Source organism: Manis pentadactyla, chromosome 2 (genome assembly GCF_030020395.1).
Source record: "Manis pentadactyla isolate mManPen7 chromosome 2, mManPen7.hap1, whole genome shotgun sequence".
Classification (NCBI taxonomy): Eukaryota; Metazoa; Chordata; class Mammalia; order Pholidota; family Manidae; genus Manis; species Manis pentadactyla.
Genome location: NC_080020.1, coordinates 78,204,472 through 78,222,378, shown reverse-complemented (window position 1 = coordinate 78,222,378; position 17,907 = coordinate 78,204,472). Strand labels below are relative to the sequence as shown.

Below are 17,907 nucleotides of genomic sequence, written 5' to 3'. Positions count from 1 at the left end.
TACAATTATCAACTTCTTAAATGTCCTAAAAGGGGAAAAACAAAATTCTACTGGCTCTTTTTTATTTCAAAGGAAATTACTGAGATAAATTTTTTTTGTTTTAATTCAACGTTGCTATAACTTTAACTCTGTAAAAAGTTAAAAAAGAAGAGAAGGGGAGGAGGAGGAGAATATTTTATGTTGAGTCTGAGTGAAAAGCAAATCAGGTAGAGAACTGACAGTTAATCTCTTATTTGAAACTCATAACGTGGACAACTAACTAAGGTGAGAAAAGTTAGGGAAGTCCTCACTAAAGAGGTAGAATATAACTTGTACCTTGAATTTAGGAGAGCTTGCAAAGGCAAAGCAGGGATATCAAAAGAAGAAAGCCTACCTTTTCCCACTGGTGCAAACTGCCAGAGCTGATCACCGTTTAACAGGGTTTAAATTTGCAAAAGAAGGCTAACAGTTGATTCAGAGAATATGTATATTTCTCTGCTGGGAAAATGATCCAAGCAGGTAGGTCCCTGAGCAAGGACAATCGTTTTTGTTCTGGAAAGAGAAATTCAGTAGCTGATCCAATGGGATGCACAACTTTGACATAGAAAAATATACATGGGAGAGAGCAAAGAGGAACTGAAGGAGCTAGTAATGAAAGGCTGAGAGCTTCCCTCTGTAACACCTGCCATTAAACCTCATTGGCACTGAAGAAATTAATCCCAAACATTCATTAAAAACACAAAAGCATTCTCTCAAGTGCAGAATTAGCCTGAAAGTCCCAGCAGCTGAACAAGCTGAAGGAAAACTAGGCAGTTAAAGACAGCTAAAGAGCCAGGAGAAACTCTGACCCTCAGCTAGGAAACTGCCCTCCTTACTCATTGTGCCCTCCTAGAGAGACCACTTAGCAAGTGAGAGGTTTCCAAGGACACCGCAAGTTCTAAAGGACCTAGCAGTGGCGCCAGCTCAATCCTATCTTGGTCTAAACTTGGCAAAGCAAGAGCTCTCCCCCATTCAAGACAGGAGTTAGGAGAACGCGATTCCCAAATAAGAGACTTAAAAAGACCCCACCCATTCCACTCTCCCCTACAACCCCTCAAGTACATACATACATACATACAGAAATAAACACACAAATACACAAATAAATAAATAAATAAATAAATAGTCAGGAATGTGGAAGTGAAGATAAACCAGGAAACTTCCATTTATATTTCAAATATAAAGTCTTGCTGAGATTCCTAATTCTCTGCAAACTTCCCAGTGTTTGTTTTGTTTTGTCCTATGTGTCTTTGTAATGAATGAAATTAAAATCTTAGACCTAAAGAAAAGAGTAGGCCCTATGGGAGGAACAACTGACAAAGGAAAATGGAAAGAGCAGATCAGAAGTTGTATTCATGGTCTGGAACAGAAGACAGGTGGCCTGTGATGGAACGGGTCCTCCAGATTTAACCTACAACGAACTCCCAATGTTCTTTCACAGGGGTTTCCAGGCTACAGCAAAATGGAAGGAAGTTAGTCTGGTATACATGGCGATGTGTCAATGAGATGTATGTATGGATAATATCCCCATAATTCCTAATACACATTAATTAAGGTATACTATTACAAACAATACAGAAATCATTTTGTGATATCTATGTATTTCCCATTTCTTTTATCTGTCAAGACTTTTGTCCATTATAATTTAGGTCTGACACATTTTCCTTCATTTTCTTTTTTCATATCTATCTTAGGCTGACAAAGGATAATGATGACAGCAGAGGTAAGGTGATAAGAAGGATAAGGTAATAATCAAAAGAAAGCAAGAACAAAGAGTAATGAATGGATCACCTAGAAGTAGTACAATGTTTGCATGGAAGTGGGGGCACAGTTTAGAAATAGAGTGCCTGAAGAATGTATATTCTTTCATCAAATATTAATTGTACCAATTAAGAACAGGCCGGTTGACTATTAAATTGAACATAATAGATTTTTATAGTCTATACATGCTCACCTCCCTGAGGTATGAGAATTTTTACACTGCTCTTTACTTAACAGACAATTCAATAATCCTTGATAAAAGAAAGCTGCAATGAAAAGAGGGCTAATACATTGAGATTTCCCTACCTATTAATCTAAGCTTCAAAAAGTTCTGACAGAAGCCATGGATCATTTAAGTCCATTTAGTTTTCCTCCTAAATTTGAATCTACTTTCTCCCCTATACAATACATGACTGCTTTTTAAAATGAAATTGTGGCCTATAAAAATCATTCAGGCATTGACATAGCTTGAGTCTCAAGTCTTGCTTCAAAACCATAAACAGTTTTTGAGTATCTTAGGAACTCAACATAGTATATTAACACCAAACAAATTTTATTAGTTGCCCTAGGAGATAGAGTTCAAGTTGGAAACATCCTGAAATAGTGAACAGATTCAGGTAATTTACCGCGTTAAAGAACACACTAGTTATACTATCTATGTTGCTCCGGCTAGTGTGAATCATACTTACCTCTCATTGTGTTGTACATTTACCCCATTTTACTGCTAACCTCTTTCTTCCTATCTCCCACAAATGTGAGCAATTTTCTCAAATTTCTATCCCCAGGCCTTAATTCTTATTTTAACTTTATTTCCTCAGTAGTTTATCCTACTGTCTCTTATGTTCTGCCTTCCAATTTCATACTTGTTAATGGTAGCACAAGTCTCAGTTCATCAGACAAGTTAACTACAAATTATTTAAAATTTTTCTCTCTCAATCCTTACAACTAGATAATCACATTTTTTATCTTTCATTTTCATTCTCTACTTTCAGTTTCAAATGCCACCTCCCTAATTCAAGGGCTTTCAGTTCCTATCTAGACTATTAGGGTGGCCTCTTCACAGTCTCTACCTTGAGTCCTTTCCCTTCTCCAATGTTCCTCCCACACTGCCCTCATTTTAATTGTCCTAAATTTACTAATTTTTGAATATGCTCAAAAAATTACTCTCCATTGTAGACAGAACAAAACTCTCATTCAATATAGTTGAAAAGTACTCACAAATTTGAAAAACCTGAGTTTTCCTGAATAAAACTCACTCAAACTTTTAAACAATGACAAAGCCTTTACTTCTTTGGGTACCAAGTTCCTTATCTAGTAAAATAACTAGATTGGACTAAATAAGCAGCTTTCAAACTTTTATTTAAAGTTTTTAGAATGTTTGGATTCTGATGCTGTAAATATGCAAGAGATTTTTTTTTAAAGAGAGTTGCTTATTCAAGAGTTTAACCAAGAACCCCTGAGACGGTAAAAGGGAGACAGATGCAGAAGAAGTTGTTGTTGGAACATGACAGACTTGAACTAAAGCATCTGCAGTGAGATTAGAGAGAAGACATGCATAAGAAATCTTTAGGCAATGGAACTGGCTGGTTTTGAAGCTGGAGATAAAGGAGAACAACAATAAAACTAACCAAAGAAGATTCGTATATGGCATGTTTAACAAGTTAAATGGAGATTCCATTTTATTAGAAAGAGAAAATAGAAGAAATTGAGAAAGGTAGAAAACTGAGCTGCTTAGGTTAAAAGAGAAGAAGGCCAGGGGCCTTTCTAATAGGGTGTTCTCCCTTCTTTCTCACTCCTAGGCACCATCTATGGCCCTTCCACTGTATCCCAATTGTCCAGAAAACTTGGCATGAACCACTGAAAAGGATTCACAGCGTCCTTAAAATTTTTAAATTCTACCATCTTTTAGCTAGGTGTTGATTCTGTGTTTGATTGTCCTACTCTGGTCAATGGCTCTGCTTTCCATTCTTTAAATACACCTTATATTTTTCCATTATCAGCCAGTTTCTCTGATATCCCTTCCCCCACACATCCTTTCTTACCCAAATCCCAATCATCAAAAGTCAATACATATAAGCTCATACAACAGTTATCTATGTTTTATATTCATAGCAATTAACTCATAATATACAGTTCATATACCTCTCTAGATTATGAACCCCTAGAGAGAAATATTTGCAAATATTTGCCTTTCCCATAGTCTTAAAATGACCTGTATATAAATAGATTCTCAAAAGAGAATTAATAAGTGATAATAGAATGGTCCTAAATTATGTCTACCAAAATCACTTCTTAGTGATAATCTTGCATAGAATTACATTTGTTAGTAATTATGTACCCTTTTGTTCTTTAAAAATCTAAATATTTTAACACAATATATCACATACATTTTAAGTTAAGTTTGATTTTGATAAGAAAAATCTTAAATCCACCTTAAAAAATCTGTATCTTCTTTTACAAGAGATCCAAAAACTTTCCTTTTACGGAGATCAAAGATGCCAAAGCTGGCACCTGAGCTCTGGGAACTCATAATACCTATGTACTGTGGCTGGCTGCAAATAGTTCCTTGTATTACAGTAGTCATTGTTTGTGGCCTTAAGCAAAGAGACAGATCAAATATATGTGGAAAACATTAACTTAAAGGCTTTTCCATATTTATTTTTCACATTCACCAGAAATTAGATTTTAACAAAAAGGAATGTATCAGTTGGGAGGAAAGGGACTTGAGATGAAGTTTCTTTAAAATACATTTGAAACAATATATCAGTTTCCACAATGAAACAAACTATCAATAAAGACATCCCTGTTCTGTTTATCTCTTTTCCATGTTAGTTTCTTCATTTATGTCTTTATAGATTTCATAATGTCTATTTAATACCAAAAATTATACTGTAAGATTTTCAAATAGACTTCTTCAACAATGCTTTATTTTACAGTTTCCCATCGAATGAGGAAAGAACATATTGCCCTACAGGGAATCTCAGGATCAAAAGAAATGGGAAAAGTAGCTGATACAGCTATCAGCAATACTTAGAAGCCACCCAGAAGCAACTCTAGGCCCAGTGACAAGCTGGGAATAGAGATATATATATGCACCACAGGTGAAGTGGCGAAAGTACTTCTAATCAAAACAGATTACATAAAAACAAAGCAAACAACTTACCTTATGCTAGAAAGAATACAAGGTGGTTTATAAGGTTTATATAAGGTAAAAATATTAAACTGGATTCTACAAGAAATGAAAACAATGGTAGAAACAGTATGGCAGATAAGAGTAAGGCAAAAAATAAATCTCGTTATGTCCCTACCTGTTGAGGTGAACAACAGAGTATATACTGACTCATGAACATTAATATACACCTACAAGTTTTTATCTCAATCGATTTTAAGTGTAACTTTATTTGTTTTCAGCTTAAGAACTCTGGATTACACGGACTGTTTAGGAGAACTTCAGGCCAATGTGACACTATGCATTCATGTGAGCATTTATTAATTATGCCTACTATATGCCCAAATCTAAACACACACCAAAAGGTATGTGTGTCTGCCATCTCTACACATCCTTACATATCTATAATTTTGACTGATCCAACAATATAAGACTATAAGGTATCTTTACATACATTTGACTATCTGATATTTCAGACTTCTCAAGAAAAGGTCTCTTGTTAGATGGCAAACTCATGAGGATTGTGACTCTGTTTTGTTCACTGTTACATTCCCTAGAACCATGCTTTCCAAGATAAAAAGCATCTGCTACCTGCTTTGATTCAGTCATTATGTCTTTGCAAACTGCTGTCTTATCTAAATGTTTTGAAATACAAAGTAAGTAAAAATAGTATTAAATGACCTTCCTGCAACTACATACCCAGTTATATTAAAATAAGAAATGGCAAATACTTATTAGATAATATTTTATCAAATCATCCATTTATATAAACACCAAACATGATTTGAACATCTTGTCAGGCACCATGCTGGGCACAGGGAATGAAAAAAACAAATAAAACAAAACCTATTCCCTGAGGAAGCTCATAAATTACTAGAAAAAACTTTCTATTACAAAAACCTGATATACTGGGATCTTAAGAAGGTAAACAGAAGATGATGCAGAATCATAAAGGGTGCACCTAACTCTCTGCAGCAGTTTCTTTTTTTAATTATATATATATAATTTTATACATACATAATGATATACTTATTTATTTTTAATTGAAGCATAGTTGACATACAATATTATGTTAGTTTCAGGGGATCAACACAGTGATTCAACATTTATATACATATTATGAAATGTTCACCATGATAAGTATAGTTATCTGTCATCACAGAGTTATTACAATATTATTGACTATACTCCCTATACTGTGTTTTCTACAGAAGTATTTTTCTAAATAATATATGACCATCTGTAACAAAATCTTCATGAGGTATGAATGAAAACATTCTTCTATTCTTTTATTTGCATAATGCTACATTTATAGATCATTTTATAAAAGTATCCCATCACTAGAAACCTGCACCATAATCCTTCCTACACATTATGAACACTCCTATGCAAGAACACAAAAATCATTCACATGTTATCAATAATTATGACTCAAGCCTATCACTTTACCTGAACATTTGAACATGAAACATTTCCAGTCTCCCAAAGAATAGACTACAGCATTTTGTTAATATTTATTGAACATTTATTATTTGACAGACCCCAGGGAAAAACAAATCTAATTCTCTGCTTTCAAAGACCTCACTGCAATGATGTGATCTCATTATCACCACACTGAAACAATAATATATTTATTATGGCTCTATTTTTGCTTTAGGACAATAAATCTTTCATTCACAACAGAAAGCTAAAATTATAATCACTATATACATGTGTCTTCAGTTTGATAGTATATATTGACACTTTTCTTAGGAAATGAATGAAATTAGAAATAAATTGTTAAATAAAACAACTCTATATTAATCTGAAGTGGAGGAAAAAATCTAATAAAAATTTGTTAACTCCACATAAAAGCCTTGCCTGTGATTTCAGAGTAAAATAAAGCACACTGATGAGGAAAGAACAAAAAGCTAGTCCAATAAACTTTACAAATTAGTAGACATTATTTGTGATCACTTGAGATAGTTTACTTTTTAATGAAAATGTTGCAATATATAATAATAATTTTATGGTTCAAATAAGCTTGCACTTCACTCAGGATAAAAATAACAGGGCCAAGCTAGGTGTCTCCTGGCCATGTGGCAAAACAATTATTCTACTATAAAGTCCTATATTCTCTTACGAGATAAATTCCTGATTATTAAATTTCCCTCCAATATTCTGATTGTATTTCCCACTTGCCTCTAAAAAATCAAGAGTAAGACATACTTTTTAGTGTCTGTCATAGTAGAAAAGAAACAAACACAGATTTTTATGGAGATCATCCCTATATTTTCTGCCATCAGTTCCCAAGGATGAACCAGAGCAATGCCTGGAAACACATTAGAAACCACTGTACATGTTCTTTCTATGAAATTAATTATCTTAATTGTGTTTTTAAGTCTTGTTATTTAAAAATTTTTTAAATATAAATAGAAAAACAATACAAAATAAATTTATGGTATTATGAAGTATTATAAAGCAAACACATGGTTATTATAAAGCAACCACCACAGTGGTCAAGCAAAATACAACTCTGTCACCCATGTCTGAAGACCCTCCCGTGAGCCCCAACATAACCATAACCTCTTCCACCTCCCAGAAGTGCCTATTTCCTGACTTGGCTAGTAATCACTGCCTTGTGTTTTTTTACAGCTCTGTCATCCAAAAGTACATCCCTCCATACTATGAACTGTTGATTTCTAAATATATTATTTTACATACAGCATTGTGTACAGATGCTAAATATTTAAGTTAATATATTTTAAAATATAAATGTGAGAAGATCAAAACTCATCTTAAACGCTTTCTCTTTTTCTCACAATAAGATGGTGGGGTTATTTTTGAGGGAAAGAATATTAACACTGCATCTACAATCATTTGGCAAATAAAATAATAAAGTGACAAAAACCCATATTCTAAAGAGGCAACTGTCAGAAAACAAATTTTAAATTTAAAAACCAAAGGTCAAAAATATTTCTGGAACAGTAGTTACCAAAAAAGAAGAAGAAAAAAAGAAGTTATTAAAAATTATAGAATGGCTCAAAATTCCATCTATTTAGTGTACTCTTATTAACATGTGCACATACAAAAAACAAGTCTTTCAAGAGAAATGCTAAATGCCTATGGATCTAACACAATGGAATGAAAAGCAGCTCAAACTTAAATTTTATTGTACCATGTTTTTTATTTTCTAATTTTAGAAGAGTGATCAGAACTCACCTAAAGCTGAAATTTGACCTCTTTTAAAGTAACTTTTCTGAATATAAAATTAGTATTAATTATAGATATTTATAAAATACTGAAATACATATATTGGTTTTATTGGTATAATAAAAATGCCATCTAAGAATAAATCAAATCTCTTAAAATTAATATTTAAGATAAAATTATAAACCATTTGGTAAAACATGCCACTATTCATAATGAATTATAAAATCCAAATACTTAATTTCTCTAAACTACATTTTCATAGGACCAGATTACATGGTAAGGAGTTATTCTTCCTTCAAAATCTACTTTTACTTCTACCTCTAGCCATTGTTACTTTTAAAAACCTTCAAATAGTTAAGTGGGTTTCTAAAACTAATATGTGTGAATACTCTTTGAAATACTGAATGTGCTTTATGCAAAATGAATATGATGATGATAATGATAAATAATGGCTACGACAGTGACAACAATGATTTAGCTAATGCTTCTAAGAAAGAGATGCTGAATTAGTTCCATATTCCCTGAAAGACCTCTATGATGAACAGGGGGTTCACCTTTCTATACAATGGAATTTTGACAAAGTACTTATATAATTAATTTCTTAAAAATGTAGACAGCAAATGTCCTTTAGAACACTGGCACTGTCTAATGCCACCTAGTTGTGAAAATTAGAGGGTATTTTAAAAACTTTTCCCATGACAAGCAGGCCAAATCGAGGCATGTCTTTCTTGGTATGAAAGACAGATGAGAGGGGGTATCCCACTCTATCCAGATTCCTCATACACTTTTCGTGATTGAGTCTCTACTTTACGTTCTGCTGTTCCCCAAGTAAAAAAAGGAAAATGAGATTGTTCAGACAAATACCGTGTCCAGGACCCTGCCTGATCTGCCTTTTTCTACTTTTTCCTTATATGTAGTCACATCTCTTTCACTCACCTTGTTCCTGAGAGCTACTGTTTAGAATACAGAAAGCTTTATGAGTACAATCAATATCAGATAGATAATCACAAGCAGTCTCACTTTAATCAGAGTAGTACACGTTTAAAGTATTAAACAGACACTGCCAAATGCCCAACCAAGATTTCTACTTCTCTTAAGTCTGCATACTTTTCCTTGCGCTACTTTTGAGGTTCTAATTATTCTATTTCCACTCTTCAGTCTAAGGCTGAGAGTATTTCCCCTGGAGAAACAAGGTTCCCTTCTCTTTTTTGAGCTCTGCTTCTGGTTTTTAAGACTGTTTATACAGAATGATGCCTCCTTTCTACCAACTAAACAAGTATACCTCTGGTTGCTTTAGGTACTTACTATCAGACATTTCCTCAGGCTCCAGCCCCAATTCCACTCTCTTCAGATCAAGGACACTAGATTTCCTCCATCCCAAACTCAATCTGTCCTTTCTTGGTCAGCTCTGCAAACAGTGTTTTCCCAGCCCCTTCACAATATCATCTCCTCATTCTTAAATGCAATTTTTCCTTAAACAAAATTACCTTGTTTCCATCTCCCCCCCTTTTTTTATAATTCTACTTACTGATATACAATCAACTTTCTAAAAATCACATTTGTTGTTCTAAAAAAATACTCAGTAGAGATCACCTAGCCAAGGACAGTCCACTGTCCTTCCTCAAGAAAAAGGATTCACATTTTCATTTTGCACATTTCAATTACGCATTCTCATTTTCCACATTTCTCTCGTTTCCTTTAGTTGACAGTAAATTTTATTTCTGCAACTGAATTCAGTGAAAGAGATATTTAGCCTTATGATATATAACCAAAAGTTACAAAAAGTTGTAATATTTCTATCTACTTTTAAAATCACATGCAAAAGAGGAGCTTATCATTTACAGAATTTTTATGATGACTCTTGTAGAATAAAGAATTACTACTAGATTTTTATAAGTCTAAAATTTTGTACACCAGGCATGCTTAAAGAAATAACCTCTAATAACTTGGGAGTCAGGATTACTGTTTTATCTTAAGTTTCTTCAACAAGACTCTATCATCCATTTGTATTTCACTTTTAACATTCTGAGCCTATTTTTCAGAAAAAAAAAAAAAAGAACAACCAATTTCTTAGAACCAAAGGAAAAAAATAGATGGTCCAATGCATTTTCAAAAGGCAGTGGCTAAAAAGAAAACTGACAAGATAATTTAGTAAATTATATCTTAACTTACATAATCATGGAAGGCTTTTGCTTCACTTGAATGTTCACATGTTTCCCGTCTTTCTGGAGCTGCACAGTAGAGATCCCAAAATACACTAAAAAAGTAGATATGGTAACATTAAGAAAATCATGTAACTATCAAATAAAAGATCACAATTCCAAAAATAGAAGACATGTATTACTCTTTAAACAAAATGTATTTTCTTATATTGGACCAATATTCTTTTGAAACATTTAAATTGAGGCAAGACTCTTCATGCAATAATAGGATATGTAAAATAGACATCTTTCAGAAATGCTATTAAGATTTTTCTAAAACAACAAAATAATTTCAAAAAATTTAAAACCGTCATTCTTAATTGTCTGTTTACATGACTTTAACATGATTGAAATAAAACTTTCCCATGAAGAATGAGAACAGTAAATAAATAAAGAATAAAGTGGTTCATTCATTTTTTCAAGACAATTTTCTTGTCCAACTTCTAGGCCAACACCCGGACCATTAAGTCAGATTGGTCAAACAAATATATTTTCTTAAAATATATTCTTTTCCCTTGCAATTACCAAAACAGGTTAGTGATTTTTAAAATAAAGAATTCACACTCTCTTTTTTCCCTCCTTTTCAAAACCAATGGGAAAAAACAAGGTGTAACTGGTTGGGAAAAAATAATTATGCTGTCTGTAAAACTTGTTTCTGGCCATCCTTCCATCTATAAAATTAACAGTGAGCATAAGCAAAGGATTAAAAAATCAGGAAAGTAAATATCTAAAAGCAACTGCACAGACCAAAAGAAGTATTTTTTATTACACATTTTCCATTTTATAGAAGTGGAAAGCAGACTAAGTCAAATGCTTAAGAGAATAGGTTTTAGAGTACGACATAACTTGAGACAGAAGACAGCCCTGCTCAAGTTACTTCAACAGATCAGAAACACAATTCCGTCCTATATAAAATGGAGTTTTTGAGAAAATTAAATTATATAACATAGTGCATAATAATATGTACATAGTAAGCATATTATTAATAATATGAATACTACAATTACCTGGCATAAAACTATGTACATATTATTACGGTAGGTCATTGTTCTGAGGACAAAGGTAACATGATACAGTAAAAATTGGTAAATTGCACCTGCCCTCTTTCTTTTGACCCTTGAAGACTCACTTAGTCTAGACTCTCTTTCCTCAGCTAGAAGGAAACATTCTGTAGGACTTATAACACAACTAATTCAGTAAAATTAGATTACCCTCATTATTATTAAGATTAATAATTATAAGAGGTAAAAATATGAAAGATTGAATACTGGCATTTATTTCCTTTTAAGTTTCTACAATAAGCAAGAAATATAAAGAAAACAATAAAAACAAAAGTAAGTTAGGACAGTAGATGTTAAAAGCTGTACTTGGCCTCCTTAGGTCCCTTTTGGGATAAAAAGTGTAAGAATTATAGATATACATAGATAGAGCTAAAAGTCTTCCACCTGGATCAGGTATGTTATGAGCTATATTTTATTGCAGTTATTCTTATTTTTATGTTCTTAAGGAACTTCAAAGCTCTTAAAACCAAAATTTTATAATGGTAGCCTTTAAACTGTATATAGTTTAATCACAGATTATATGCAATATTATGACAGACACCTTAAAATCTCTTCTTGTTCCCCAATTTTCTAGTAAATACCATAGGATTCCTCTTGAAAATTATACCAATATTGCTGTTAAAAGACTGTCATACAAAATGGACTGGGAGAAAAACAGTAATTTATTGTTGGAATATGCCCTAAAAGTTATTAAATAAATATTGTAAATGATCATTTATACATATGTAATTAAATTAAATATTTATCCCAGAAGACTAACATGTTCTACTATTTTTAAGTTTCCCTTGATGGATTTAATGGAAAGTCAGAAGTTTAACAGATCAAGATAAGGAATAGTAAAATTAGTTACTAAAATAGGACAACTTTATATACGGTATTTCTAATAATCCTATATTACCTATACATTATCTCCTTGAATAAAGATAAAGAAATATATCCTTTAAAGACATTTACCCAACACAGATATACACAGTTCTACAATAATAGTTAGAACATCAGTACTTTCAATAAATGAATAGAACACCCAGACAGAAGATAAGCAAGGAAATAGAGGGCTTAAACCAACTAGATCTAACAGGACACTTTACCCAACAACAGCATACACATTCTTCTCAAGTGCACATGGGACATTTCCCAGGATGGACTATATGTTAGGGCACAAATTAACTCTCAATAGATTTTAAGATAGGTATCATACAATGCATCTTCTCCAGCCACAATGGGATGAAGTTAGAATTCAATAACAGAGGGAAAACTGGTGAATTCACAAACTTGTGGAAATTAACAACACACTCCCAAAGGATCAAAGAATAGTAACAAAATACTTAGAGATGAAATGAAAACACAAAACACCAAAACTAAGTGGACACAGCAATAGTAATGCTAAGGGAGAAATTTAAAGCTATAAATACATTAAAAAACAAGGAAGTTCTTAAATCAACAACCTAACTTTAAAACTTAAGGAACTAAAAAGAAGAATAAATTAAACATTCAGAAGGAAATAATAAAGATTAGAACAGAGATATTAACTAAGAATAGAACACAATAGAATATGTTAATGAAAACAAAAGTTGGTTCTTTGAAAAGACGAACGACCCTGACAAACACTTAGCTAGATGTACTAAGAATAAAAGAGAGCAGACTCAAATTACTACAGAATCTATCAAAAAACCATTCAGTCTAATAAATGAATTCAGTAAAGTTGCTGAATATGAAAACCAATATACAAAAATCAGTGTGTTTGTATACTCTAGCAATGAACTATCAGAAAGAGAATTTAAGGAAATAATCCCATTTATAATTGCATCAAAAAGAATTGAAAAACCTAGAAATAACCATATCAGCATTTCACTTCTAGATTTATACACAAAAAGATTGCAAGCAGGGTTTCAGAGAGCTAGTTTTACAACCAGGTTCATAGCAGCATTACTCACAAGAACTAAAACGTGCAGACAACCCAAGCTGAGGTACTTAGAATGGCAAAAATCACAAAGAAAGTATAAGGGTGGTTAGCTGGAGAGCGGAGAATGGAGAGTTATCATTTAAAGGATACAGAGTTTTAGTTTTGTAAGGTGAAGAGAGTTATGGAGATGGATGATGATGACAGCTGCACAATATTATGAATGTATTTAATACCACTGAACTGTGCAACTAAAAATGGTTAAGATGGTTAATTTTTTGTTATGTATTTTTTATTACAATAAAAAAAATTGAGAAAAAATATTTACTCATGGCCAGCCTTGTTCTAGGCATGGTTTTATAATGCCTATGACAAATGTATATTCTTCTCTGTGTACTTACAATTTCTATTCCACCACTTCAAAGACCATATAGTTAAGGAGACCATCAGAAGGTATGAGGTAATAAGAATAGCTTAAAGAACATTAATTATAAAAATAAGATAAATCTTCATTTAAAAAAAAAACCCTGCTCATCAGAAGTTTCATAATTAAGTCAATAATAATCTAAGATATATATATATATATATATATGTCATGAAATTTAAAGTATAAAATTAATAATTAGTTAAATACAAATCTATTCTTAGTGCTATATGTAACTCCGGGGAGAGGAAATCCCGGAGCAAAATACCTAGCTGAAACCGAAACCAGTCAAAGGGAGAAATAAAGTTTAAAACCCGTTCATTACTTACAAAAAGCCACCCGGTGTCTCTCATGCCGCGGCAGAAGCGAATCCTCCCCCCAACCTCTCAGGTCCACAGAAGCCCTCAGTCGCCGGAGTAATTACCCAGTGATATGGAGATGGTCTACCTCCCTCCACCCCTTGGAAACGCCTGTTGATATGGAGATGCGCTAAAGCCAGGCGAGAGTTTCTGGCAATATTGCAATTTTACCCACCCTCTATTATTCATGTTTTAATGCCTTTCATCTATTTTATAATTGTTTTATATTCTTACCTAACAAGGAATCACAGAGGAAACATATTTCAAAAGTATATGTTTTCTAGAAAATTTAACCCATGTTTTGCACTAGTAATCTAAGCTACACAATACATTGCAACGACTACAATACCATCCTAATATTTGAAAACAAACAGTTATATCATAACAACAGTAACAAAGATGCCAAAACATGATTACCAAAACACATGATTTTAGTCCACATTCTGCCACTAATCTAAGCTTAGCTTTGTGGGATAACAGACAAATCACTTAACTTTTACAACCTTATTTTGTTATTTAGAAAATAGATTAATAAGGCAGACCGCTATGAACCATTCATAAATAAAAATTTTAAATTATGATTTTCTTCTAGTGATATCTGAATTATGTAGTAAATGCTGAAGCTATGCAATGTCATATACTGCACAAGAAAAAAGAAAATGATGTATTATCCACAGTACATATGTGACTGTGGATCCAAGACTAGTGATAAATGAGATGAAAGCTGCAACTCAACCTCCTGAAACACCTAAGGACAATTCTAAGTACAAGCTATATCTCATACACTATAAAATTTTACAAATACTCTTGGCAAATGCTTTTGGCTGATATTAAGATAATGTGCCATTTATCGTATGAAAATATGGTCTTACCAATAGAGGAAGAATTAAAATTTTTAGTAAGTTTCATAGCAATATTTGATTTGTTCTTGGAGGAATTTCACTGATGTACTTAAGAGCTTCTGATGACCCACTGAACTGGCTCCTTGATTTTCATGAGCACCAGGGGCAGAAAATTCTGGGCCTCCATAAACACAGATTTCCTTTCTGTACAACCTGAGATGCTGGTGGCTAAGGAGCATTTCAATTTCTCTAATCCCTGCATCTGTTAAGTTTGAAACTAAAATGTCATCCTCGAAATGTGGTGGATTCATCCTCATGAATAATGTTTTAGATTTATACAGTTTACTCCTAACCAGAAACAAGTGAAAAATATGTATTTTTCAAATGAACAAGATAAAAAACAACATAGGGAAGCAAAACTTGCAAAGTATTAAAATCTTTGTTCTTATATCATTTGTTATTACTAAATATTTCCCTACATAAATCAAAGACAAACACAGGACTCCCAAGTTGAGTATTCTCATCCAAATACTGTTTTTCCTTCTATTCTGAGGATGTGAGTGGAAATGACTTTGTTGGCTGTTAATATCTCTGAGGAATACAAAAAGCAAAATGGTCATCAGAGAAATCTGCAAAGGTGAATAAATATGCCAGATGTGTCCAGAAAATGGGACACTAACATAACTGTATAACCTTTGTGCCACTGGCCAGAATTAGGACCACCTGAAAATAAAATTAAAGAAAAAAATCCTGGAGAAAACATTTTTTCTGAGGAGTAAGCCATGTTCTTATAAATTCAAGTCTCAATAACCAAGGAAATTACTTCTCTTTGGCCCAAAAGTAGATTATATACGAATGTTAGTTACTCATAATCCAAACTGAAGAAAACTATCCATTTGTAAGACTAAGGGTGGTTTTACATGAAATACACATGTACCTGATCATTACCTTAGCTCTTCCACATACATGTACTTGTTTTATTCCTTATCATTACTTAATAGTTTTTAAAATACAAGCATTAAATTTTGTCCCATTACCATAAAATTTTTACACTATTTCTGGATTAGTAATAAATACATATTTTAAAGAATCATCAAAATAGCTTATATTTAAAACGAATGTGCTAAGTTCAAATACCATATACTAAGTATCATATATTCAGGCATTAAATCCTCCTATTATTAGTCCTGCTTTATAGATGAGGGAACTGAGGCTTAGAAAGGTTAATTTGCCAAGGGGGTCCCACCATTAGTTAGTGGCAGAGCTGGGCTTTTTAAATTCTTACATTATTTTACCTTTAATGCGAGTATGGTATTATGAGTTCATGTTGCAAGATGACTATAGGCAGGTTTATACAGCTCTGGCAGTCTGATCAGCATCAGCTGTTATAAGCAGATACCTGTCCCAGATAAAAGAGCAAGCACTTTGTTATCTTACCTTTGACCCTCCTACTCCAACTCATTTCCTGAGTATCCTATGGCAACCAGCCCATCGCTCTACATACAGCTTCCAGTGATCTATGGATGTCTCAATATAGACAGACTCAAAAGACACAACTTTTCTGAGTGCATTTTTATATCTACTGTCTATAATTTGCTACTCACGATGCTCAAAAGGGAAGACAAATTAATGTCTTACTAATAGAGGGCCACTAAATTCTGCTTTGTGTTTAAGAAATATTATCTGTTACTGAAATAGCACTGGTTACAATTCAGAAAACTTCAATTCTAATTCTAAAGTTGACCTTGAGAAGATAGCTTCATTCCTTAGTTTCTTTATGTAAAAAGAGAGACAATAATATGTTATGTATTTTACAGGCTTTTGTACAAAGAGATGGTATATGCAAAAGTATTTTTAAAAGAAGTATAAAGGTTCTAAAAATATCTTCTATAATATTTCATATAGCTAGTATAGCCAAAAACAAAGAAGATTTCTTATTAACCCAGTAAAATTTGTCTCAATTTCCTTTCTAACCTTTTGCATTTAGAGGAAGATTCCATTAGTTTTTTACAATGTCTTCTCCCTAACAAAATTTCCCCTGTAGTGCACACCTTTCCTACCTTCTCAGATACACTTTGCCTTCTCTATATAGCCTGATCACCTGTCTCTGCTTTCTTTCTTGCTAATTCCTTGTGATTATACTCTTTCTATATTAGTTGTTGCCTACATTGTTTTACACTGCTTAGTTTACCTTAATTCAAATAAATGGTTATGCAAATACGCAAGGCCTGTTTTATAGGCAAGACATACAAGATGAGTAAGAACCAGTCTGTCAATTATAATTATTATACCATTCTAGTAAGCCAGCTGACTAGTTCCAGTGCTATTGTTTTCACATGCGTATTTGGTTATTCCTAGCTAAACCTGATGTCATCCACTGGATTCTAAAATCATTAGAGTGCTAGCATACTACAATATTTGACTTCCCATTCCCAGGTGAAAGATACTGAATTCTTATGATAACTTTAGTTAATAGTTTATTTCTGTGCAATGTCATATATATTTAATTTCAGGATATAAATTCATCGGCCCAAAGGTATTTCAAAATATGTTTTATAAATAAAATTCAATAAAAAGAAGCATAATTTCTGCCACTAAAACTTTAAGTAGGGAGTTTTAAAAGGTGCATATTTTTGAATCACACAATGTGAAAAGGACATTAATTTCAGAAGAAAGAACCTTCTTGGTATTTCTATTTCTGAAATTCATGGAAGAGCTGGAAACTTTTATTCAAGAGTTTCAAAGGGGATTTGATCCAGGTAAAGGTATTGAACATGGAGGCATGGGAAATACCAGCACTGAGCATGGTGTAAACTGGGAAAGAAAAAAAGAAGTGATAAGCAAATCACATAAGAACATGGAAATAAAGTTCCAGAAAGTAAAATTATTTCCTCTCTCCCATACTTCATTCTGCATTTTTGTGCATGTGTACTTCTCTTTCCTACATCTTCAACTCTCATTCTTTTCATCTCAACCTATA

General features: G+C 32.7%; 1 protein-coding gene and 1 long non-coding RNA gene across 11 annotated transcripts in view; one reads left to right on the top strand and one right to left on the bottom strand.

Annotated features, from left to right (window-relative positions):
- Positions 1-17,907, bottom strand: part of SSBP2 (single stranded DNA binding protein 2) — a 295,394-nt gene that overhangs the window by 180,154 nt on the left and 97,333 nt on the right. For 8 of the 10 annotated variants that reach the window (XM_036914200.2, XM_036914199.2, XM_036914196.2 and 5 more), the window contains exon 4: positions 10,313-10,397. In XM_036914200.2, the coding sequence (XP_036770095.1) occupies positions 10,313-10,397 (85 nt within the window). Of the gene's footprint in view, positions 1-10,312; positions 10,398-16,222; positions 16,327-17,907 lie in introns of all 10 variants that reach the window. The other 2 variants (XM_057493806.1, XM_057493801.1) reach the window with 1 other exon arrangement.
- Positions 1-17,907, top strand: part of LOC130681229 (uncharacterized) — a 156,115-nt gene that overhangs the window by 82,064 nt on the left and 56,144 nt on the right. The window lies entirely within an intron of this gene.